Genomic DNA, 25,441 nt, shown 5'->3' with positions numbered 1-25,441 from the left:
TAATTCTTAGAAACACAAAATGTGATGTAGGCATGTCAAAGTTTCATTTCTTTTTAATAAAGAAAAATAAGTATAAATAAGATATTTATACCAAAATATCCTACAAATACAACGTGTCAAAATGTGTTAACAATTCATGCACTATGGCTCAAACTGGTCAGTTACTGGTTTTGTTTTCACAGAAATGAAACTCAAATGCAGAGTAGATGTTTGTGAGGTGTAACATCATCATTTCCATCATCCAGCCATAAACCCTTGAATCAGACTGCCTGAAACTGAAACAAATGCTGCTGCAGTTTCCCCAGAAGTGTAAACACAGACACATGCAGTCTTATTTGTATTTCAATATACAGTATGTGTTATACACACAAATGCACTTTGTGTGCCATCATATTTATCATCTGTATTTTGAAAACACAGTCCAACAACAGTGTATAATAATCTTAAGGCCATGTAATATTGGGGGTTGCTTGTGGTAACCAACTGACCGCTCTGTCAAAGGGGCATCGCTTCAACCGACCACTCAAGTTCTCTCTGCACCTGATCGACTCCTCCCTGTTGATCGTGACATCTAAAATAGAATACACACCTACAGACCCGTCCTCAAATCCCACAAACGCACACTGCTGCTCACAAACAACCAGAGTCAGCGGATTCTTAGCCAGACACACGCTTCCTAATCTTTCCCCGTCTGCCAGTCGTACGACTGTGAGGACGGCCCTCGCTTGCAGGAAACAGACGCAGTTTTTCTTCAGGGTGGTGGTGGTGGTGGTGGAACGGTATATGTAGGCAGCGTAGTATCCAGTTTTATCCAAATAAGCTTTAATGACTGGACCCTCGGCCTTGAATGAGCACAGTCTGAGCTGAGATAAGTCCAAAAGGTTGATGGCCTCATTATCAGTGGACAGCAGGGCGTAGCTCCCGTCAGAGGACACTTGGAAGTCTTCTGGCTGACATTGAAACCTATACGGCAGCTGGAAGTGCATGCACAGCGTCTCCTCTGCCACTTTCCAGGTGTACACCGACCCTGAGGCGGCCATCACCACCACAAAGTCTGGGTGCTCCGACAGTGTGTGGAAAGCGACAACGTGCTCCGAGCTTTCAGCGCAGGAGAAACGCTTGCTGATCGAGCCCGACCACAGACTGGCAGCTAGCAGGTCCCCGCGGCGGCGGCCAATAAGAAAGGTGCTCGCTGGCGACACCTTGGCGTCAGATAGGTACGGGTGTATGTTACACACAATGCTCCCATGTGCCAGCTTCCAAACCCGAGACAACCCTCGATCAGAAATACTGACCCCAAAGTTACTGTTGGGGGTGATCAGGACGTCTGTCGCTCTGCTGCCACTCATACGCAGGATGTTCTGACCCGTTTCTGTCTGCCACACGTATATTTGCCCTGCTGAGAGTGTCACGAGGTGAAAGCTATCCGGAGAAAGACAGAGTTTTCCCACAGGTCCGTCATGTAGGAAGTTAGCGTGTGGAAGTCCCGTTTCTAATCTCCATCTCCACACCGTCTCTGACCCATCAGAGGTGTAGAAGCGCTCCCCGGTTCGTTCAACCACCACTTCTTTCACTCCACGCCCCATTTTCGGAGTTGTACCCGCGGCATCTATTGCCCCAGAGTCCCACACGGTCAGGCAGCCGTCATGAGCGACACAAACGACATCTGAGGCCATCTTGACGAGTGTACGGGGCTGCTTATTTGTTCCTAAGGAGAGAACACACTCCCCTGTGCTGACCCTCCACACCAAGACGAAGGGACAGGCATTTACCAACGCCAGAAAAAGGTGGCCATCTTGGGAGAGCACAGCTTGAGTGAAGGCCCTCCCCCGTGGAGCCAGGAACTGGTCCCTCAGCTCCCAGTCACATGTGTCCCACAGTGCAACCTGGTGAGATTGACACACCAATAAAGTGCCAATTATGTGTGAGTAATCGATATTGAGGATGTCATTAGATTCACCCCCAATGAAGCTTTCTGTGACAAGTCTGGGTGGGTTTATTTTGGATGCCACATCCCATAGGCTGACACTTCCTGTTCTGTCAACACACGCCATTTCCCACCTATCTTCACACAGAATCATTGATGTAACCGCATTGTGGTTCAAGTTTGAGCAAGTGCCAAGGAAGCTGCCGGTGTTGGTGTCAAATATGGATACTGTGCCTTCCTCTTGCCCACAGTACATGTAGAATCCATTAGAGGAGCAAACCAAACAGGTCACGCAGCTCTGACACTGGAAATGAGTCACGTTCTCATTGGAGATGTGGAACACACTCACAAAACTCTCGCCTCTCCACCACATGAATACCCTTTTCTGATACGCAACAAACCCCTCGACTTTGTTTACCGTTTTTTGGCTCGACTCCGTTTTCAAATGGTCCTTAAGCTGCAGAAACATTTCTGGGCCTGTCACATCCCACAAGAGAAGCTTGTCGCATTGTGTGGAAAACAGCATGAAATGGTTGCTGCTCTTCACTCCCGCAAATGTCAGCTCCTTCTGCTCACAGCTCAGTGATAGTTTGACTAAATCACACCCGGAGCCTTTCCAAATCCAAGCCGCGCCATCATCCATGATCTCTGCTACAATCCCAAACTCTGTCCCAGCTACTTCTCTAACAGAGGCGTCCTTGGTTTTGGCATCAAAAGCTAAACACTGAATGGAGGGAACAGATAAGGGAGCTGGGCAAAGCGATACTCCTAATCCGCTTCCTCTCCTCCTCCTCTCCTGTCTGATCTCTCTGGCATAACCTTGGAGGCCAGGAAAGGCCTCCAGATAAGGCAGGAGGCTTGTCTCCATCACAGAGGGCAGGTGCAGGGGTGAGCTCTGCAGCAAGCAAGCACAAGACTTCAGTATGTTCGCCAAGAGGGCTCTTTCCCTTGGAAAACAGCGGTGGGATGACCCCTCCTCACTCTCCAACATGGCTACCAGATCTCCCAGTAGTCCTGCTCGAACCATTGCCTGGTGAAATCTGGAAGACATTAGCAGCCCATGCTCCAACTCTTCGAATTTGTCACTTTGTTGCAAGTGATGCGGTAATTCTAAGACTTTCCTCAAGTTCACTCGGCCAACCTCTTTGAAAGAAGAGGAGAAAACAAACGGCTGACCATTTGCTTCTACACTGGGTGGCTCCCTGTCTATGCATAATTCCATATGTTCGATGTCTGTGTTCGGTACAGGTTTTTGCTTTACAAGAAGTAGTTTTGCACTTCCACCGCAAGCCAATCGGCCACTGAAATAGTCTGCTATTGCCGAATGAATCTCCCTCCTCACCTCACGAGTGCCCAACCACCTCTTGGCCACCACCAGCTTGAAATGCCTGCTCACCCAGAACAAAACATGTGACCCTGCAACCATCCTCCTAATGAGAAACCTCCTCAAATCCAACAGAAGGGTCTCCACGTCGATCTGCAGGACCCTAATATTGGAGGAAGTGCTCTCATGCTGCTGAACATACTCAGTCAGCACCTTGTGATCACCAGACAGCAGGTCGGCGAGCTCGACCTCAGTGAGCCCGGTCCTGGAGAGGGTGAGGTAGGAGACGGCACGAGCCACAATAGAGGAGCCGTGTTTCTGCTCGAGGTGATCTAGCAGCACGGAAATGGATGAGTGGACGCCAGCAGGGAGAGACGACTCGGTCACATCAGAATCTGATAATGAGGGAGAAAAAAAGGGACAGAAGGAGAGAAATGTAAGTTATCAAACTGTGTTGAGGCCTGAAATATATCAGCATAGATTTGTTGCTTATAATAAAAATAAAGAACCCTTATTCTTTAAGAATGTTTCCTTTTTTAGTCGTACCAGAGTGCCAGAGCGAGGTGTGAAGGTGCAAGAGTCGAGCGTAGAGAGTCAGACAACAGGAAGTCAGTGCCTGGTTCACCAGCGCCTGTTGTCCTGATGTCACCCTCCTCCCCGAGCTGTTCAGCAGTGACGCCAACATCTTCACGCACTGTTTCCTGTCCACCGATGCCAGCTGAACACACACGTATCCTGACTCCTCACTGCCCTCTGACACACACTGAGCTGGACTTCTTTGTGGGTTGATGGCCTGCAGGACTCGCGTTCGGTTGGAGGAGACTGAGAGGATGAGCTTGATGCTGGGAGGAAGGGGAGACGGTAGAATTTCCAAAATGTGAGGTCCTAAGTCCTTTTCCATGTGATCCAGGCCATCGAGGATTAGAACTAGAGGTTGTTTGGTAGAGGGCATGAAGGAGAGGAGCGATGAGAGACGCTCTTTTAGCTCAGACGGACAAATGTTGGATGTCCAGCTACAGTTGGAATTGAAGTCCCGGAGGTCAGTGACACAGCTATGATCGTCCATGTTGCTGGGATTCTGCTCAGAGGAAGATTCGCTTTGATATCGAATGCCAATTTGATAACACAGGCTTGACAACAGGTGCCTTGGGGAAGGGTTGATTGACAGTTTGCAAAAATAAGTGATCACCACAGGATCACAGTCAGGTAGCCAAGACTTTATCTGTGGAGAGACAGAGAGACAAAACATTTCTTCACATGTAGTCAAGACCATGTAGTACAGATTCCTGTATCACTGTGTTACAATCTAAATGTTTATCCTGCTTGGAATCAAGATTTGGTCACATGAATAATAATTATATTGATAAAGTTACAAGGTACTAGAAAAATGTCTTGTTAACTTTCCATTAAACCTTTTTGCAGTATGTTTTAAGTAGAACTGCAATTAACAATTATTGTCATTATCAGTTACTGTAATCTAAAGATTATTTACCTGATGAATCAATTAAGTGTTTGGTTTATAAAATGTCAATAATGAAAAATTTCTATTTCCAATGACCCAAGATGTATTCAAACAGTCCAGGACTCATATTCATATACATTCATATTTGAAAGGCCACAGTCACTGAATTATGGGAATGTGGGCTTTAAACAATGACTTAAACAATTAATTGATCATCAAAATAGTTGCAAATTTATTTTCTGTCACTAAATATTTGATTCAGGCTTATTGTTTCCACTTTTATGTACCTCGAGCTAAAAAGATACATTTTACAAATAAGAAGGATACAAAAAATTCATACAGATATTTCTCTTTTATAAGTGGACTGCTGCTACTTTTTTGAGAAAAAGAAAATCGGAAGATTTGTGAATAATTATTCCTAGCTCCATTATGTGTTTGTAGCAAGTATTGCATTGTTTGTATTTAGTTAGGGGAGGAGGGACTTAACATCGCATGTGAGTTTCACTCTTCTCTTCAGCTCACTTACCTGTTGAGCACAATGTGCAAGCAGAACCGTCTTCCCTGTGCACGGTCCTCCTGTCACCACTAGCGGGCACTGTTGTTCGCTCTGCTCCACAAAGGCTCTGACCTACAGCAAATAAAAAAAGGCAACTCTAGTGATGCAATGTTGCACCTGAAATGTTTGGCTCTATCAGAATGACACAACACAGGGAAATCGATCCAAAAATATCCCCAAAGTGACTATTAATTGGTTTTAAAAAAAAAGGCACCCACTAAATTGTAAAGTACTGAATGTTATTAACTTTGTTAACCTCAGTTCTTAATCCTTCACATTGCCATAATAAAAATAAAACACCATAACACCTTTGCCTCCTCTGGCCTTATGATGTCATAAAGTCGGGACAGCGTGTCACACAGCTCCTCCTGCTCCGCCTGCTCTCTGACCAAGAGCTGAGAGCCTACACAGCCTTCTAAGGTGCTCGAGCTGTCAATCAACCCCACGAGGTCAGAGTACACCTGCTGGCACAGAGACTCGGCATAGCCTCGCCTCCTGGCGGTCGTGTAGCCATGGCGACAGTCACACTGTGTGTCGGTGGTGTAGACTAGAAGCTGAGAGGAGGTGATGAGACCAGGAAGGAAGTCATCACAAAGCTCTGACAATAGCTGTGAATCGGTGGGCGTTGTAGCAGCCTAAAAATACAGGATATGGAAAAAAAGAAGAAAAAAAAAAGTCTTTGGTACAACCTGTATTTCATATGTAACTATTTATATTAGGCCTATACTACAAAAATCACATTCCTCTGTCAGGAACTAATAAATAACTAATTTTGCAACTTCGCCACGTTAATGGAGGCATGACTCACATTATACTTCTCATATCACCTTTACTTGAATCAAAAGTCTCGATGTCTTGGATGTTTATAGTAGTTTTAAGAGGTTATTTACTAGCTAGAATCAACCAACATTTTACGTAGACTGCTTAATATGAACATTTCTGATAAGCCTCACTCTCTCCTTCTGGTAAAACAAAACCAAATGTTTGGTTTCTTAAAAGGCAAACATGCCACATTTACTAGAAAAATGTTTTCCTTTTCTAAAACTAAGAAAACAAGGATACTCTGTCATAAATCCTGAGAAAGTGATGGATGACTCTTACCTCTGACTGTGGCTCAAGTTGTGACTTCATCCGTCTCTTCTCTGTCTCTCCTGTTGCATCACTGACCCTGTGAACGTAAACCAGGCAGCGTCTGATGATGGCATTAGGAGAACGGTTGTCCAGAGCAAATCTCAGATCTGCGTCGAGGGCTGGAGAGAAGCAGTAAAAGCACGTTTTTAATTATATTATACCTTAACATCAAGCAACACACACAGAGACATGTGTATCTCACCTGATCTGTAGTAGCTATGAGCTCTCTCTGGGCTCAGAACACCATCGTGGACACACAGACCCACAGTGGTCTGAAACAGCTTCCTCAGTTCCTCTTCTTCAGCCCTCATCCTCATCTCCTCTTCCTCTTTAACCTCTGCCTGCTAGACAGCAAACAGTTTGATACGTTTTAGAAAAAAGCATCACAGTCTAACAGTTGTGATTAAATAAATACATATTATCAACCCATGCAAATTATATCAAAAATATGATGACACAAATACAAGGTGATCTGATGTAGACACATGGGTTTATTAAATATTCAGAGTATTCATTTATATTTCTAAATGCTTAATATGTTTTTTATAAGGAAATAAATACGAAGAGAGAAGTTTATTTGTGTGGGGGATTTTATTTTATAGCCCTTTCAAAGGCCTCTTACGTCCACAAACATTAATCAGTCAGTACCTTTTGTACACACATTTCATTAACAGCTGCACTTGGACAAACCTACTCCTGTTTGCTCAACAAGAGAATCTTAATCATAATTTAATCTGATTGAAGACAATAGATGACTCATGAATTTCTGAGGTTCGGTGTGATCACCTGGGGACAGCAGGTGTGTCTGTTTCGAGGTCTCAGGCAGTAGGAGGGAGGGATGGTGTTCTCGTCCCTCTGGTACTCTCTCTCCAGCTCCTTGGTGCTGACGCCCGCTCGCTGGCTCTCCTGCAGCAGCAGCTGATACTCCAACACCTCCACCTGGGCGGGCAGGCTGGCTGCACCGTACTGATGTCCTACCAGGGCCTGCAGCACCGCCACGTGGACACAGAAGGAACAGCAGTATGGGATGCATCGTTTACTACTAGTTAGTGCATTCTGGTGTTGTTGTTTATAGATTAATAATGCTCAACAGGAGCTGATTAAACGGCAGCTGATGGTTAATGTACACCATACTGTAGATCATTTACCAGCAAAAAAGGTCCTGCAGAGCTCTTCATGCATTCTTTAATCAGCTGCCGTCTGGTGTTTTCATCTGGCCAATGACTGGGATCACTGGACTCAAATGGGTCGATCACCTACACACACACACACACACACACACACACACACACACACACACACACACACACACACACACACAGAGAGACAGAGACAGAGACATAGCGGTTAACAAGGAGAGATGACTGATTATCAGTTTATGAAAAGCACACAGTGAGGTGCAGTAACAATTGGCCAGGCGGTGGCTCAGTAACATATGATATTCCTCCATCTCTCTAATTACACATGCTGCTGAAAAGAGATGGCACAATGTGCTGGTTGAACTGCCCCGAGGGGATTTCATATACACACTGACACACGATATGCACAGTGTCGCATTAAAGAAGCTCATCCTCTATTTTTGTCAAATTTAATTAGGCAAAGTTGAGTAGGATTGACTGCATTTTTAAAGAAATGGCCTCAGGGGGATAATGTGAAAGAATAAAGTACACGCACACACGCACACACGCGCGCACACACACACACACACACACACACACACACACACACACACACACACACACACACACACACACACACACACACACACACACACACACACACACACACACACACACACACACAACTGGAAGCTACCAAATAATATTGCTTTTTTATTCCACTGTTGGCAGTGAGCAACGTTACACAGAGGATTTTGGGTGATGCTTGAATCTGTCTGTAATAGTGCTGAAACAGTCAATTATTCCTCCAGTCGACTGACACAAAATACATTTTCTGGCAGCAGCTTTTGGATATAGTTTTATTCCAAATTGTAAATATATTTTGTGCTTTTTGACTATTGGTCAGATCAAACTTTAACTTTAAGTGAGTACTTTCACCTCTGATAGCATCAGCAGTTTTCATTATATTCAACATTTTATGAACAAAACTACTAAACAATATTCAGAAATGAACTGTTAATGAAAAGTTGAGATAAAGTTGAGATGATATATATGCATCTGAACTTTGCAGATGAACGTTTCAGTAGCTCATCGGGTTAGAAGAATGCACAAAGGATACTTCACTGTAAACATAAACCGCTTCATGTATGTAACTTTTGTCACAGATGCCAAATCAAGTAAGTATTGTTCTCTCCAGTCGACCACAGCTGAATGTTCCTCCTGGCTCTAAAAGCCAATAACAGAGCAAGTGGTAATTACAGCACATGTTAAAGTGTGTTCCTTGTGGTAATAACAAGGAAGGAAAGGATGTTAAACTTTAAGTAGAACCTTAAAAGAAAGAAAAAAAGTAATAACTTCCCATCTGCAATACACAACATACAATTCAATCACTGACGTGTTCCCTATGCAGATTTAGAACAGATAAGTGTGTACTCACCCTGACATCCAGTCCCAGTGTGTTTCTACAGTGCTCTCTAAGTTGGGGGAACACACTCTCTCTCAGAGCTCTGCGCTCCACCATGCTATCTAAATGGAGGATAACCACAAACAACATACACATCTATTCACAAAAGAACATGTCCAAAAAACACATGAACTTCCATACATCATTTTTACATACCCTCTGGGTTGGAGCACAGATAGAGTTTCACACAGGTGGAATTTGAAGGAGACCGGTCCATTTGTTTTCCTCTGGAGTGCATGACAAATTGCTGACTTAAGCTAAAATAAGGGAGAAAAACTTTATTCAATGGCCCAAATAAAAAGTCCACAGTTGCTGCTTTGCTGCTCTATGCTGATGTTTCTCTTTCGCCTCCCGCTCCACTCAGGAAACTCTGGCCTTGGGTGTTTATAGAGTGTGTTATCACGATCACACCCACTTCTAGTGACTGGAACGTCTAGCACACACACACCATTTAGACAAACTCTCAGGTGTGTACATAATCAAATATGTAGGAGAGGTGCATAAACAAAAAGAGCCTCCAGAATAACAAAAAACAACAACTTTTCAATATTTTTTTTTTATTAATTAACATTTGTACACAATAAATACAAACTTTGTTTTTTTTGTACAGCCAATAATAATATGCAGAAAGACTTTTGCACCTGTTCTCATTATTGTCACCATTGCAACAGTCTGAAGAGAGAAGGCCAGTTGTTCCACCACAACGTTAACAGCAGCAGCAGTGTTGCTGCTTCAAATCGAAGGATGAAAAATAAAAGAATTGTTATAATACATAAAACCCCAAAACAGGCTCATAATAATATTTCAACACTGTAGTGACCAGAGGGAGTGCTAAATAGGGGAAATAATCATGTTCAAAGTGGCAACTGGCAACAAAAAGTAATACATTTTATATTTGATAGAAAAACTGATTGAGCATCAATGGTGGGAAGTGCTATGGGACGCTATAAACTTCAGAACAAGTTTGGTTGAACACTGTAACCAATTCCAGTATGCTTCACTTTGTTAGGTGTGGATGCTACACAAAATATTGACTCATGAAAAAACAAAACAAATTGGGATCGTCTTCATTTCTTGCATCACTTTTCTCAATCAGACATAATTCACCTCCACCATCAGATTGTTTCTCTTCTTACAAGAAGCCTTAAGCTCAACTCCATACTACATATTAATACTAAACAGTATGTACTCTACACCAGTCTTCATACTTCATACTGATTTTGCACTGATTGAGAAGAAATTAAGATACAGTACAGTTGCGTACCAACAGTGAATGTGCTATGATACTGCAACTTTGGAGGATGATTTATAATGTTCTTAACAAAGATGAAGAAACACAGATTGAATACTTTTGTTTCCCTTAAAATGTCTGTTGCTGCCTCCCGACAGGGTGCAATTTGATTTAATTGTTTCCAGCTGTGAGGAGTCCCGTCTATTCTTGTGTTGCATTTTGGACCAATATCGTCCATCAACACCACAATTAAAAAAAGCTATCATCGAGTTAATCTAAAATCCATATTGACTTTATTTTGAAATGTTTTCATTCAAATCAAACCCTGGTTAAAATAAATAAGAAGGAAGCAACTGAGACATCTTCAGAGTCAAACACAGATCTGATCCTCTCTGCTTTAAACAGTCACACACGCAAACAGCTCAAGACCATAAAACCACATCCTCTCTGAGTCTTCATTCAAAACATCCCTTACTATGATCATGTTTTAAATCTTTTTTTGAAATATAATTTAGGAAAACACCTTTTACACATTTCATTGTCCAAAAAGTATCTCTCCATCACTTTGGAAGAGTGGAGAATAAAAAAACAAAATAGTCAGTCACACTGAAATAAAGATGATTTGTTAAAGTACTGCTACTTTTCAGGGAAGGTACAAATAAATAAAAGTGCTACGCTGCCCTTCAGACAAGGACTTTTAAAGGTTTGAAGGGTATGGGGAAGGGGGGGGGGGGGGGGGGGGGGGGGGGGGGGGTATTTACTTTGAGTAAAAAAAACTGAATTGTACTTAGCTTCATTTGAATGTCATTTGCTAGTTCTGTCCATTTGGCATGATGTATTTGTTTAATACATCTCGTGTTTTCTGTTTCTACCACCATTAATTGAAGGTAAACATAAGGATAGTATCAAATTGGAAACATTAAAAGGTTAATTTATTTTTTTAAGATTGTTTTCTCTTCTGTATTAAAAAAAAACAAAAAAAAAAGACTCACTCAGTGATGTGATGGAGTTGCTTGGCCAAAAAATAATACCTGCAAATGTAATGCGTGTCAACTAAACAAGGATATAAATCAAAGGTGAGCGGATCAGAATGAACAAAAATCAACGTGAGAGGAGATATGGTCTGTAGGGATAAAAGCTATACAGTTCATTCTGTGATTAATAAAAACTCCCGACCCCAAATATGATGAGTGTCTATATCATCTCAAAAGAAATCTGTGTTGTCACCACATAGTGAATACCAACAATGTCAGTGCCTTCGAAAGCACCGTCTGCCTCCTCCAGTCGGCCTCATCAGTGAGACAAGCACACAGCGGGTCACAGAATGAGAGAAGATATAGTAACGTGTGCGTAATATAATGTAAGTGGATGTGTGTATATGATAGCCATCGATTCACACTGACTGCCAATGGACAAAACCAGACATGAGAGAAAAGAGGGAAAGTATGAAAGGAACAGTGGGAGGAGAGGTGAAGAAAAGAGCAGAAAGGAGGATCCAGCCTCCATTTTCTCTCTTGTTCTTTCATCCCCTCCTCCTCCTTCCCTTCTCTTCTTTCATCCCCTCCTCCTCCTTCCCTTCTCTTCTTTCATCTCTCCATCATACTGTATTTACAATGCCCTTTCAGTATAAGATGAGGATAAAACTTCCACTACATATCAGAATGGTATTCCAATCAGCTGAGTTAGTCTATATGAAACTCTGTGCATAACATTCCTATGACAACAGTAATGTACTGTACTAATACACATTGAATACGTTTGACGATAAGGAGTTTATATATGGCGAGGGAAGGGCTGGCGAAGGGGGGGACACTGCGTCCACACACCACCCAGTTTCTCTGTCCATTTACTTCACCCTCAACTTCAATCAAAAAACATGACACGTTTTTCAAGTTTTATACTTATTGACTGTCATCAAGCTTACTTTTTATGGAGCCCCGACACTCAGATTGTAGTTAAAGATGTAATTTAAGTCCAAAACATACTTAAATAAACGTTTGTAGTCTCGGCACACTTTTACTTTGTTATCTATTCCCTAATTTTTTTCTTACATAGCACTATGTGGCTAACGTTGCGTTAGCCAGCTTACCTAGAAATTGGTGGTTAAATGGAGCAAAACCCTTTTTTGCTAGCTACCAAGCTGAAGCTGGCTTTTGGCATAAAACTACACCAGCTACTGCTCCAAATGTTGATCAGCAATACACTGTACCGCAAAGGCTACTGCTGTACCATTAACGTATAAAGTCTTGTAACTGTAGCTATAGCATTTTAGCCAGCAAGCTACTTGCTACGCTACTTGGAAGTTCACAGACTATAGAGACTCTCTCTATCTTCATAACATGTTCACCTGTAAGTGTATTTCTCCCTTCTTTATTGACGACCACAGTGGAAATTAATCTTGATCGTTATTGTGTCATCCTCAACATGTGTGCGGTTTTTATGCTTTTTCTCAAAATGTCAAATTAACTAAATTTAAAAGGTTCCAATCTCTAGCTAGCTAGCTTTGTGAGTGTTTGCAGCTAAAATGCAGAGTTTATAGTTACATAAGAGTTTATACAGTGATATTACGGCAGTATGCTGTACCGTCACAGGGATGATTAACATGACATGTCGTGTAGTTTAAGACAGATTAAGGTAGCTAGCTGAAAAGGCTCATGCTCGGCGTCTTTAGTTCCCAGTGTTTGTCAGTTAAGCAAGCTCGCCACACAGCCCTCTTCTTTGATCAAAATATAAGCAATTTTCCTCATTCTTAAATGTTTTATGTAGAAGGAAAATTTGAGGAAAAACAAATGTTGCAGGGAGAAAATTAAATAAATAATTAAATATTAGCGTATAACGCTGTACATTTCTATTTATAATTTTAGCTAACAATTTTATTATGTATTCAATTGTTGACTTGTCCTCTATACATGTAGTATAGCTCTTTACTACATTTTGTCAGTTTCAGGGCTCCATAACTTTTCACACATTTCATTATCATTGGTTAACAGTGGAATTTCTCATATGTATCAAATGGTCTTGCTGTACAGAGGGATAAACTGCTTTGCTATAACTTGAAGTAGGCGTTAACAAGATAAAAGAAAACTTGCCAAACCCATCATTAACTTTCCCTCATGCTCTCCCCCTCTTAACATTCTTCCTCCTCTTCAGTGTGCTCTGATTTGCTGCCCGATGAGGTAAAGTTTTAAGGCAAGAATGGAAGGACGGGTTGAGGGCAGAGAGGGACGCAGGGGCGGCTACTGCTGCACTTCATTAGGAAGCTAATACGGAGATTATTCAATTGGATACACTGCCTTCATCCCCTCTCTTTGCTCTCCTCCTCAACTTGAGGAGGAGAAAAGATGTGGCGAGGCCATGGTTCAGTTCAGTTCACATCACTTTGTTTAAAGCTGACTTTAGTTCAGAGCAGTTCAGTTTTCCAGTCTGTAGGATGCATCAGTCTGTCATCTGTTTGTTTTTTTTGTCTCTATAACTGCTTGCCAGCTTGTCTGTCTGTCACACCAGTGTGATCTCCACCTCCTCTGTTTTGTCGCTCTTCTCCTGCGATCGACGGGGGTGCTGTTTGGGTGGAGGAGGAGCAGCTCGCACCTGCAGCAGTGAAAGAAAACATAAGAAGAAAGGTTTAAGAAAAAAGGCAAAGTGAGGGAATGGAGGTGGCCTACTTTTCTTAATTTGATAAACAGCTCACTGTTCATTTTCTGCTGTGTAATACAAAAAGTAAGAAATATTTGTTTTCTACTTTTAGAGCCTTTTTAAAAAAATAAACGCAGTCTGAATGGAAATCATACTAAGGATTCACCGGACATTTAATCAACACTTTGTGTCATATAGTGCTGCAACTAATCAGTTTGGTCTTTAAAATGTAAGAAAATGGAGACAAATTACAATTACAATTTCCTAAGGCCCAAGGTGGCATCTTCAAATTGCTTTGTCTGTCCAAAGATATTCAGTTTACTATCACATGAGACAGAGAACAATATTGATGGGAAAGTATAAAACCATTAAGACACAAAACACACTTCTTGAATAAGTTTTATACTAACAGGTCGTAGTTTGCCCGGGCCTCCTTCAGGGGTGAATCGCAGTGGTTGAGGAAATCCTGGAGACACTGGACTCTTGCCAGAGCTTTGATCTACAGAGCGAAAGAGAGAGAGGGAGATTTCTAATACAGAAAACCTCACAGTAAAAAGCTAGCACGACCTCTTCTTAATTAATTCAACTACACACAAACTTTTTCTGTGTGTGTGTGTGTGTGTGTGTGTGTGGGTGTGTCTTACTGTGGGTGGGTAGCGGTCCCTTGTGTGACGAGGCGGATGGTGGGGGCTTGTGCTCCCCATTAAGTGCGGCGGAAGGTGAGCGTGGGAGAGGAGGCGGGGTGGAGGTCTCGGGGCTGGTGAAAGGGCTGATGGGAGGTTGTTCATACAGCGGGAGATGTGGCAGAGAACACGGCAACTTCAGAGACGGAGAAATCTAGAGAAGAGGCCAGAAATGGAGAAAATATGGTCGCTAACTTTGTCTGTCTGCTGTTTGGCGCTGAGCGGGTTGTGTTCTGTGGATGTTTAGAGCTTTTTCATTAAAAACAGCTACTGGCTGCACTTGAAAATAACGCTCCAAAAGTGGTGAGAGTGAACCAAAACAGTTAAGTTGCAGGCTGTTAAACCAAAACAACAAATTATAACGCTGAGGGGATATAGAGCTGAGGGGAACTGCAGTCGCGTGATAATACTCTGTGGGTTTATTACTAGAAGTAACACCTTTCACATTATAGTCATACATAGTTAATACAAAAATACTGATTAGGACAGCTTTGATGGAACTCTGGGGAATACTGTCAGAAATACAGAATACAGAAATAAGGTTTACTAGTTTGTTTTTTTACCAATCTTCCCAACAAACCACTTAAAAGACGTTAAAAGTTGCTGTGGTGTTTGTTATGTCTACAGGCTTCTAGGAAGGGAGAGGCTGCATCCTTCCTGTTGCTGAACCTCTAATAGGCAGCGCTCTGTGCCACAGATAACAGCTTTTTCTGTGATTGTAGAGCAGGGTTTTTAATCAGAGGACCGCAGAAACACAGCCGGTCTGATCCAGTGTTTGTGAACTCTGCCCTGCTGATAGATTTACTGAACAACAGCCAGGAAGAGAGGAGAGAAGGGGAGAAAAGTGTCCCACAGACTACACTATAAACTTGGTATTTCTGCCCTGAGGAAACACTGATAACACCAAATTGTCCAGCTCCTCAAGAGTGACACACTTCAGTGGGAGTATGTCTCTGTCTGCAAACATCAATATACCTGTATGTCACCAGGCCCTCCTCCACTGGTCTCCCCATTCTCAGTGAGATCTTCTACCAGCACGGAGGGGAAGACGCCAACCCGTCCGTTGAGCTCGCCCTCCCAGAAGCCGTCATCTGTCTGAGTGTCGCGGCTCAACAGGCGGATCACCGCTCCCTCGGAAAAGGAGAGTTCCTCGTCAGCCTGGCCCTCGTAATCATAAAGTGCACGGACAAATATCACTGTGAAGAGAAAGGCAGACAAAAAGAGAAGGAGAGAGAGCAATAAGATGGACGGAAGGAATAATTATTCTTGGGTGAATGTAGTTCCATGTCTGCCTTGCCTTCATTATCATAAAGAGAATGGGACACCCTGCTGGAGAGAGGGAGATACGGAGAAGACAGGAAGAAATAATAATTAGGTGACAGAGTTTCCCCATGTGCCTGGTCCAAATATTCATGTAGAGCAGGCACACAGCAATATAAAGAAGGATATATATATATATATATATATATATATATATATATATATATATATATATATATATATATATATATATATATATATATATATATATATATATATATATATATATATATATATATAGAGAGAGAGAGAGAGAGAGAGAGAGAGAGAGAGAGAGAGAGAGAGAGAGAGAGAGAGAGAGAGAGAGAGAGAGAGAGAGAGAGAGAGAGAGAGAGAGAGAAGAAGATGGCTGCAGAGAAGGAAGGTTAGGAAAAAATTTGAAAATAAAATTAAGGATTTCACATTTGTAACATTAGATCAACTATCTGTATGCTGACTGTCTGTAGACTGTCAAAACCCGAAGTGTGAATGTGGATGCAACCAATGGTGTCACATGTTTGTGATGAAGCTCAGCTCTTTCACGTTTTATCAAACTGGTCTGCAATTTCAACCACTCGTGTTTTGTTCTATTTTTTGACCAATTTTATACAACTGCCTCGCTCTTGTCTCTGTTCCAGTGATTGGCAGCAACAAACAATGTCCTTATGTGCTGGTAGATGTGGAAAAGCAATGTTAAAAAAAATGGATGAAAAGGAAATCAGGAGTGACAAAGCTTGTGGAACAGGAAGTAGTACCGTATTTAATTATCACCGTCTCTGTCACTGTGGCTTCTGCCGACATATTTTTATTTTACTCAGCAAGATAGACAACCCACACTTCTAATAACACTCTGCTTTGCAAAATGAGTGTTGTTTACAGCTGGATTCTGAGCAACTCCAGTGGAGCGGGAAAGAAAAGAAATGCCTTAATCAGTGGTGCATAATAACCTCATTACAGGAAGAAAGAAACTAATTTACACATGTCCAACTGGAACTAGCTTGTTTACTGAAACTCCTGGCATACAGTGTGTTTAATTCAAAGAATAATTTACCATCACTAGGTCCACAGCGCACTTACTGTTTATGTCTCCATTGATGCAGCCGGAGTGCAGCTCCGGCTCGGTGGAATTGGACGAGGTGTGTGATCGAGCATCCAGTGTAGCCAGAGACTGGAGCATGCTCAGCAGACTGTTGGAGGTCGGGAACTGCAGGTATTTCTCTGGGACATAGCCCACATGACCTGACTTATTACGAGCCTGGAAAACACACACACACACACACACACACACACACACACACACACACACACACACACACACACACACACACACACACACACACACACACACACACACAAATGACACAGTGACCGAAGGCAACATGAAAACATTCATGCATCTAGAATACCATACAAGGCTAATAAAGAATACAGAGCACACGCACAGGATGCAACACACAGATCTCACGAGGTAATGCTTCTGACGTTGTCACTGTAAACATAATGCACATCTGTGTGACCGCTACATCTGTGTGTGTTTTTGTGCACCTTGACCCAGTCCTCCATGTCTCCATCTTCAATGACCTCCAGCATCTCCTGTTCATCAATAGTTAACTCATCCGGCTGAGAGGCCTGCAGGAGAAACATGCCAACAGTGTTAAAAGACAGAAAGACAAGACATTTACCATACAGTAAAAAACACTCCATACTAGACTGAGACCATCATAAATATTCAATGTAAAAATACAAAAAAAGTCCTGTAAATGCCACACTGACATTCACCTTTGCTTGTCTCGTGCGTACATGACTGCAGGGGATTGTGTACGATACTGTTGTGGTTGAGCAGGTAGCTGCAGACATGTGATATGTGTAAGTGGATGCCCATGTAACCGCAGAGGGTAGCTGTCTGTGTGTGTGTGTGTGTGTGTGTGTGTGTGTGTGTGTGTGTGTGTGTGTGTGTGTGTTTGTCGGTGAATACCTTGTACGAGTACAGGACTTTGCAGGTTAGTGGGTAGTTTCGGAGGGTTCCTGAGGGACTGGAGCTGCTGTCGTCAAAAACCTCCATGTTCTCTTCACACTCCTCTCCCTCCTCACGCTCCAAATCCACTGTGCCCTAAAACACACAAACACAGCCAGATAAAGTCAAAGTCCTCTGATAACTACAAGGACGAAAGAAAAGCACCATTCACCTTCAAAGCTCCAAAGTAAAAAAAAGACCCGTGTACTCCAGATCAAGTACACACAAAGTATTAGAAAAAAAAGTTATTTTCACACAACCTTCTTGCTCCAACTCCTTATGTCTCGATGTCACGCCCGGCTAGGTGACTTGTTATGTTGTCTGTCCATCTATCTCTGTCTGTGTTGGCTGGTATCAGCTCCACCACTACAGTTCAGCAGTAGCAAAGTCTGTCGATTAAACACTTGTTACCCCCCCTCTTCCTGTGTGTTTGCTATAGTTTAAACCGTGACACTAGCACAGGAACAGTCCAATGCTTACCTGTGCTTCCTGCCTGGGTTTCTCTGTCCCGCTCAGTGTGGGTGCTACAGCTTTCAGAGACAGGTGTGGAGGGACTAATGTTTCACATGACCCAGCCCCTCCCTCTTCTGTTCCACGAGAATTTCACTGGCTTATATTAGGGTCATGTGATCTGGCTGGTAGAAGGATCCATCACACATAGCAAGCTGACCTGGCCATAACAGTAATGTGTGTGTGTGTGTGTGTGTGTGTGTGTTTGTGTGTGGGGGTGTTTATCCATTCCAAAGTCATAGTGTTTAGTCATCAGATTTCTGTTGACACAGTAAACTCCACACCGATGCGGAACAAAACAGATGTGACACAATCTATTCCCTAGGGAAACAATCATCTACAGGTGTGGCCCTACGGTGAACACGCCCATATCAAAGCTTTTTTTTCCTGCTGCGCGACATCACTCGTATCCACTTTAATGCATCGATTTAAAAGCACACCGCACAGCCGGTGGGCCAATTGCATTTCATCCCTGAAGTAAAATGACCAGCATGTGTTTCAGTAATAACCCAATAAAACATCACCAAAAATACATCTCAGTACAGCGGAGATGCAGACCAATGGACGATTTTATGGTTCCTGGAGGAAATAACTGCAAGAGTGAAATCGTAATGAAGGCATTGTCCGCCTGAGAGACTTGAGGGTTCATGGCTTTCAGTATTTCATAGTCATATTAATAAAGTTGAGTGGAATGAAGAAAGGGTCGAGGAAGTGCCTCCTCCCAGCTCTCTTTGTTTTTCTTTGCTCTCCTCTGCAGATTATTATCCACAATCTATCCATCTTTCCTCCTCTCTCTCTCTCTCTCTCTCTCTCTCTCTCTCTCTCTCTCTCTCTCTCTCTCTCTCTCTCTCTGACCACCAGTCACTTTCTGGACCTCTCCCTAATGAACAAACTGCTGTTAACAATCCCTCCTACTGTTTCCTCTCCTCCTTCATCTCTTGCTCTCTTCGTTTTCCTTGTTGCACCTTGTTATTGTAATCCCTCTTTCTAAGCCACTGTCGAGTCTCTACAGGCTCCAGTACTCTCCAAATAAAATCAAAGACCAAAAACTGCTGTCAAATGCTCGAATACGACTGTGCCTCCTGGACTGTTCTTTTAATGACACCTACGCCAGATGGAGGAGTTCTCAGCAAGTCTAGCCTCCAACTGATTCATCTTATAAATAGGGCAAGGAAAAGTTGAAAGAAAACATAAAAAAACAAGGACAAATATGTAAAATCCCACAAATTCACATAACACAGCATATCTTTGTTCTTTGTTTTGGTCCCTTGCAAACATGCCAATTCTAATATGTTCTACAGTATTCTGTGGCCTCACAGTATGCTCTTCTATATTCTCTGCAGTTTTTCACAATCCCCCCATCTCTCTCACCTCTGCATCCAATTTTACTTCAACATTATCACTCTGACACCACTCCCTCCTCACCTCCCCCCGCTCCCCCTCACCTCCTCATAACACCACCTCTTCTATTTCTCAGCCAACTCTCCCTCCTTCACTAATTGTCTCTCCAACACTCCCTCTTTCACTGAACAACTCATTCCGACATCCCTTCTCTCTATTTCCTAGATTGCTCTCCTTCCCCAGACTTTCTCTCACTTTCTCACACGGTATCTCTCTCTCTCTCTCTCTGGTTTTAGCTGTGAGCTGCAATATCATGTGAGCAGAATGTCAAATGCTTCCAATGATGCAAACAGACTATGTTTAGGCCTGTTGAGAAGTCCCGTGTGGGATTACAGTCCTAATCATGTATACTCAATGGAGGGACAGAAACACACACACAGACGCACAAACAAAATGCACATAAATATCCAAACCTCACAAATCCAGTCTCTCTCACACACACACACACACACACACACACACACACACACACACACACACACACACACACACACACACACACACATTCATGTGGAATTTGGGAAAAAATGTGCTTATTCACTTTCTTGCGGCGAGTTAAATAAAAAGATTGACCCCGTTCTCATTTCTGAAACTTGAAATTGTAGCTACCGCCAGCAACTGGTTAGCTTAGCATAGCATAAAGACTGGAAACAGCTAGCCTGGCTCTGTCCAAAGGTAACAAAATCCTCCTACCAGCTCCTCTAAAGCTCACCTAATATGTTAGATATTGTTTTGTAAACGCCTACAAAACAATAGTGAGCATAAGAGGTGCTGGTAGCTGATGTTCTTTTACCTTTGTACAGAGCTAGGCTAGCTAGCAGTCTTTGTGCTAAGCTAAGCTACTGGTATGAGATGACAGTGGTATTAAATCTTTTTATCATACTCTCACCAAGGAAGCAAAATGTCAAACTATATTTTTATAGTGGAATGCTGTATAAGGTAGGAGTGCACCTCCTTCCCTCTGACATGCATAGAGTATCTACACACGCTCATAGACACGATGAGGAGATGAAGAAAAGGTCCCTCCAGGCTCCAGATATATCTGGGGGTCATGAAATAAAACCTGCCAGTTGTGTGAGGACTACATCAGTATTCCGATGGGGAAGTGGGGTGTTTTAAGAGGCTGTAACTGGCGTGACAGATGATTAGGCAGCAAGGCTGAGGTCAATTATCTTGCAATTTACATCATTCAGGAAGTGATTTGTCTGGAGAACTATTCTAGCTGGATGGTTTTCACTTTTAATGAAATCATAAAAACTAATGAAAAGTCTATGATTATTAGTAAGTGCCTGGGGGGTTTAAAATTCAATTTTTGAATGTGCTGAATTGAGTGCAGCGTTTATTAAGCGCAAGAAGAAAAACTGTTGGGAACTATGGGAATAAAATATGAGCAATTAGTAGATTATATGACCGACACACAGTGACACAATTCAGTGGTCTGGTGTTCATTTAAAGTGGGTAAAAGGGGCCACCATGCATGATGCGACACAAATCAGCTACGACTTATGTTGTGTGGTGAAAAGGTTCTCTTCTACCTCTGCTTTATAGGTGTGAGATTTGCTCTTTCCAGCCAAGTCAAAAAACACTGCAACTTTGAAAATGTATGATAAAAACCATGTACTGTACATGTATTTACAGGTCTACTGGTAGTGGCATTAGAGTTTATGTTTACAGTTTTGCTGTTAATTCATTTCTACAGTGTTTTCATAATTTCATTAATAAACTTTAGTTTTTTGTGAAAACAAGTTCTTCTGGCTTGGCGAGAAAGCAGCAACACACACACGGTGAGGGGAGGTGTCTCACCGACAGTGAGGGGTCGTGGGAAGTGTAGCTGGCCCAACGTTCATTCTCCAGCTCCTCCATCACCTACAGCATGCACAGAGAGAGCGGTGGTTTTATACACATATTGCGCACGCGCACACACACACACACACACACACACACACACACACACACACACACACACACACACACACACACACACACACACACACACACACACACACACTCTGTGCATACACAAACTAGAATTAATGTGTGAAAGGATTTAGATGCACAAACAATCCAACAGTCGTATGTATGAATGCACTCACAAACATCTACCACACACTGTATCACACTTACCTACATGAAACAAGTCAGGCAAAGAGAAGGAGAGGCTTCCTTACACACACACACTATAGGTATACACATATTCTCCAACAATCACAGACTAACCATACCTGGTTCATGGCGCTCTTTAGCCAGGTATCCACAGCAACTCCCACTTGCCGTAGAAGGTCCAACCGAGCCTCAGCTTTTAACTTTATTGTCTTTGAAGGGAGAAAGGGTTAAGTATGTTAAGAACATTAAATATATTCCTGGCCTGCACATTTTTTTTTTTTGTAAATTAGAGGTAAAAGCCTAAAATGTTTCACCGTGGGTACCAGCTGGTAGGGCTGGGCAATATATAGATATCGTGATGTTAGACTAGATAAGGTCTTAGATTTTGGGTATCCTAATATGGTAAAATGGCATAAGTGTTTTTTCCTGGTTTTAAAGGCTGCATTACAGTTACTTACCAGACTGTTCTATCTCTTCTATCATTTGCCTTTACTTAGTCACTATATCCACATAACTGATAATTATCAAAAATGTCATTATGTAAATATTTTGTGAACGCACCGATGGTCAACCCTACAATGTTGTCGCAATATTGAGGTATTTGGTAAAAAGTTCTCCATATCGCCCAGACCCACAAGCAGCACCCTTACACTAGACAATGGTTGCAGTTCATTTGGGTTCCAGGTTGCAACAGTGCCACACCCCCTGCTTTATAGTCAGTCAGTAGTGGTAACCTCTATCTTTTGGTAGCCAAGATACAGAAAAAAAACATATACAAGGCAATAAACATATAATGAGCTATTAGCAAACATCAGATTGTACAGTAAGCACTGAGATGGGAGCCATTTCTCATCTTTAGTTGGTTGTTGATTTATGATCTCTAGTCATGATACACCTCGATGCACATAGTATTTAAGTTCAACCTCCAAGTCCTCTTTAAATCATTTTGATTTTCCTTTCAGCTGTACTGAACTGGATTTGCTCTCCAAAATGTGTTCATGTAGTCTCTTAAATGGCAGATCATCAAAACTTTTTCTTACTTTCTTTTAATGAGCTGAGAACACTGGATATGTGTTATATGTGCGTTCTCTCCTAATGAGACAATCAGGGTATAACCACCAGTAGGGAAACCCCTGAGATTTACGTTCACTCCGTCTCGCCTCCTCAACTTTCTTTCATCTATTCCCCTTCTCTTCTTTTCCGAGTGTCTGTCACCATTTTCATCAATTTCCTCTTTCATTATGCTCGTCTTTCCTTTCTCACCGATGCTGACGGAGCAGATTGATAGCCGATAGCTCCCACCCACAGAGACGTGCAGTCAGAGAGACAGAAACACACCGTCAAGACAGATTTCCCGGCTTTGATCAATAAAGACCTGAGCCCCCTTAAGTGCCTCCATCTCTTCTTTCCATTAGCAGCGCCCCAATAAATGCTCACGGTTGCGGTTGGAACATAAACATCCCAGACTAAAGAGGAGAAAAGTTACAACAATGGCCAATACATGTTCAGCCATCTGTGCAGCATAAGCAGCCAGCGAGAGTACAGATCACTGGTGCATAGACTTTACAGCCTCAGACAGACAGACCGACAGTCCGGCTGGGCAGCCTAATCAATAAAACAGACAGAAAGGTAGACAGAAATATAGAGAGATAGACAGGCAGAGAGATCCTGCAGGAGGAAACCTCAGCTGTCTGGTCATAACTCATATTTAACTACTCTAAATAATGGGACCACCTTTTGTTTTTATTTTTCAAACGACTCAGGGAATGTGATCACGCCCTTATGATCGTGTCCAAGCTCTATTTACAGAAGGCATCATTATGTTAATGCAGATTAAATTGTGCCGAGATTATAAGTAGATAGTTCCAATCAAGTTTCCAATCCTTATTAATAATAATTCTGGGAGCAAAAATCTTGTCTCTATCCCGACACATCTTCTGTCTGAAGAATTTCGATGTTAATGAGGCCAGATCGTCTGGTGGAGGGAAAAGCCTTCAACAGCTCATTAGTATGGAGACAGCCTCAGTCTCTCATCCTTTAAGAGGCCAATAATCAGCTTCTGCTGTATTTCAAAGTATGCTGCAAGAGAAGAAAGACAAAAACAAACATGCAAGATACTGTATATAAACACTAGTAAGATCTCTGTTCGTGTTTGGGTAGAAAGCTTCAATAGGTTTGTCCGTGAGAAGAATACACTTTGGGGAAAATGACTAAAAGTGATTCTCGATGGTCCATACACTTCAAATATCACACCCTTTGAGACTAAAATCCCCCTTTATTTATATTTTTTACATCAAGAATATATCGTATGTATCACTACATCCTAATGTTGTTTTGTTTTTATCCTCTTAATGTCCTTTCATCTCTGAAGCATGTTCTTCTATTAATATAGAAAGCTCCACTAGAGTGCACACAGCTGGCCTCAGACACACTGTCATAATATATATAAAAGAATATAAAATACATTTAATTTCAAGTTCTGAAAATGTTCACTTGACTTTTATCACAGCATGTCACTAAATCATGCTACAATTGCTGTAATTTCAGACAAATGCATGCGCAGCCTCTAGTTTCAGCGTCCAGAGTCTTTTATCAAGCACTCAGCCAGAAGCTATAAAATCAGATGTGTGTAGAGAGCATAGAATATATAACTCGACTCTTTCTTTCAGTGTTTATTGATCCCGTTCAACAGAGGCGAGAAAAGGAGGATCCTTGTAAAGATTGAGGTGCTGTACTGTTGAACACCGCAGATTAGATCCAAAGGCATAAAACATTGACACTGTATTATCCGTTTAACTTTTGTGCTCCTTTTTCCTTCAGGTGTTCGTTAAGTACGGCAGGGGAGCCATTTGAATTTTAGGTAAAGGTACTTCTGTCCTCTGTGGCCATATTACAAGAACTTAAATTCCAACTTACTCTTCCCCTCTAATGATCCGTGTTTACTTATGTCCATGAAGGCAACATATTCTCAATATAACCATGTCTAATACATTTTCTGCATCGTATTTTCTGTAAAATATCCTGCTGACAGAAATTGTGGGACAAGACAAATAAAACTGTATCTAGAATAAACCGAAATATTTCATCTTTCTCACAGATCCGCTCGCAGTTTGACACGCAGTAAATGACCACAATTTTAGCACAGACAGTCCATCGACTATAAACATTGATTTTTAAACGCAGTTGGCCTGCAAAGTGTTTAAGATGTTGTTGCAAATGAGGTAATTCATGAAAAATCAGTTAATGAGGACGGGTATTGAGGCAACAAAGCTGTTAGTCTTACTGACTGGAGTATAGATGAGTGAAAAAATATATTTTGATTCACAAATTGAATGTAACTCTCCATCCTAAATATAGGCCTTTGCTTCATTTTCCTGCTAACAATGGCCACTGCAAGATGTTTGATGGGATGAAGGTGAGGAAAGAATGACGCAGTCAGTACCCAGATAATGCTCTAATCAAACCTAGATAATCTCTTTTGTACTGCTTTTACTGTCTTTACAATTATGGGATGAGAGCTCTGTGATGAAGCAATTTGTACCAAATGAGCTCATAAAATATACATCAAGAAGAGCAAAGAATGG

General features: G+C 42.0%; 2 protein-coding genes across 4 annotated transcripts in view; both read right to left on the bottom strand.

Moving 5' to 3' along the window:
• Positions 1-37: 37 nt before the first annotated feature.
• LOC137877873 (NACHT and WD repeat domain-containing protein 2-like) lies at positions 38-9,200 on the bottom strand. The gene is made up of 11 exons (XM_068718077.1): positions 9,140-9,200; positions 8,957-9,045; positions 7,549-7,656; positions 7,187-7,384; positions 6,603-6,741; positions 6,371-6,519; positions 5,578-5,904; positions 5,240-5,341; positions 3,798-4,473; positions 3,212-3,646; positions 38-3,133 (listed from the first exon to the last, which is right to left on the bottom strand). The coding sequence occupies exons 1-11, from the start codon at positions 9,198-9,200 to the stop codon at positions 444-446; spliced, it is 4,974 nt and encodes a 1,657-aa protein (XP_068574178.1). The 3' UTR covers positions 38-443.
• A 3,968-nt stretch (positions 9,201-13,168) lies between these two features.
• LOC137871839 (F-BAR and double SH3 domains protein 2-like) overlaps positions 13,169-25,441 on the bottom strand; it is a 54,956-nt gene continuing 42,683 nt past the window's right edge. For 2 of the 3 annotated variants that reach the window (XM_068709854.1, XM_068709872.1), the window contains 9 exons: positions 21,977-22,066; positions 21,558-21,620; positions 17,805-17,939; positions 17,375-17,458; positions 16,907-17,084; positions 15,506-15,726; positions 14,492-14,684; positions 14,258-14,346; positions 13,169-13,802 (listed from right to left, as the gene is read on the bottom strand). In XM_068709854.1, coding sequence (XP_068565955.1) covers positions 13,710-13,802; positions 14,258-14,346; positions 14,492-14,684; positions 15,506-15,726; positions 16,907-17,084; positions 17,375-17,458; positions 17,805-17,939; positions 21,558-21,620; positions 21,977-22,066 — 1,146 coding nt within the window. In that variant the 3' untranslated portion in view covers positions 13,169-13,709. The remainder of the gene's footprint in view (positions 13,803-14,257; positions 14,347-14,491; positions 14,685-15,505; positions 15,727-16,906; positions 17,085-17,374; positions 17,459-17,804; positions 17,940-21,557; positions 21,621-21,976; positions 22,067-25,441) is intronic. The other variant, XM_068709865.1, reaches the window with a different exon arrangement.

This window comes from Cebidichthys violaceus, unplaced genomic scaffold (genome assembly GCF_023349555.1).
Source record: "Cebidichthys violaceus isolate CVI_PGR_0920_01 unplaced genomic scaffold, fCebVio1.0.p SCAF_1, whole genome shotgun sequence".
NCBI lineage: Eukaryota > Metazoa > Chordata > Actinopteri > Perciformes > Stichaeidae > Cebidichthys > Cebidichthys violaceus.
This window is presented reverse-complemented; position numbering and strand designations above follow the sequence as displayed.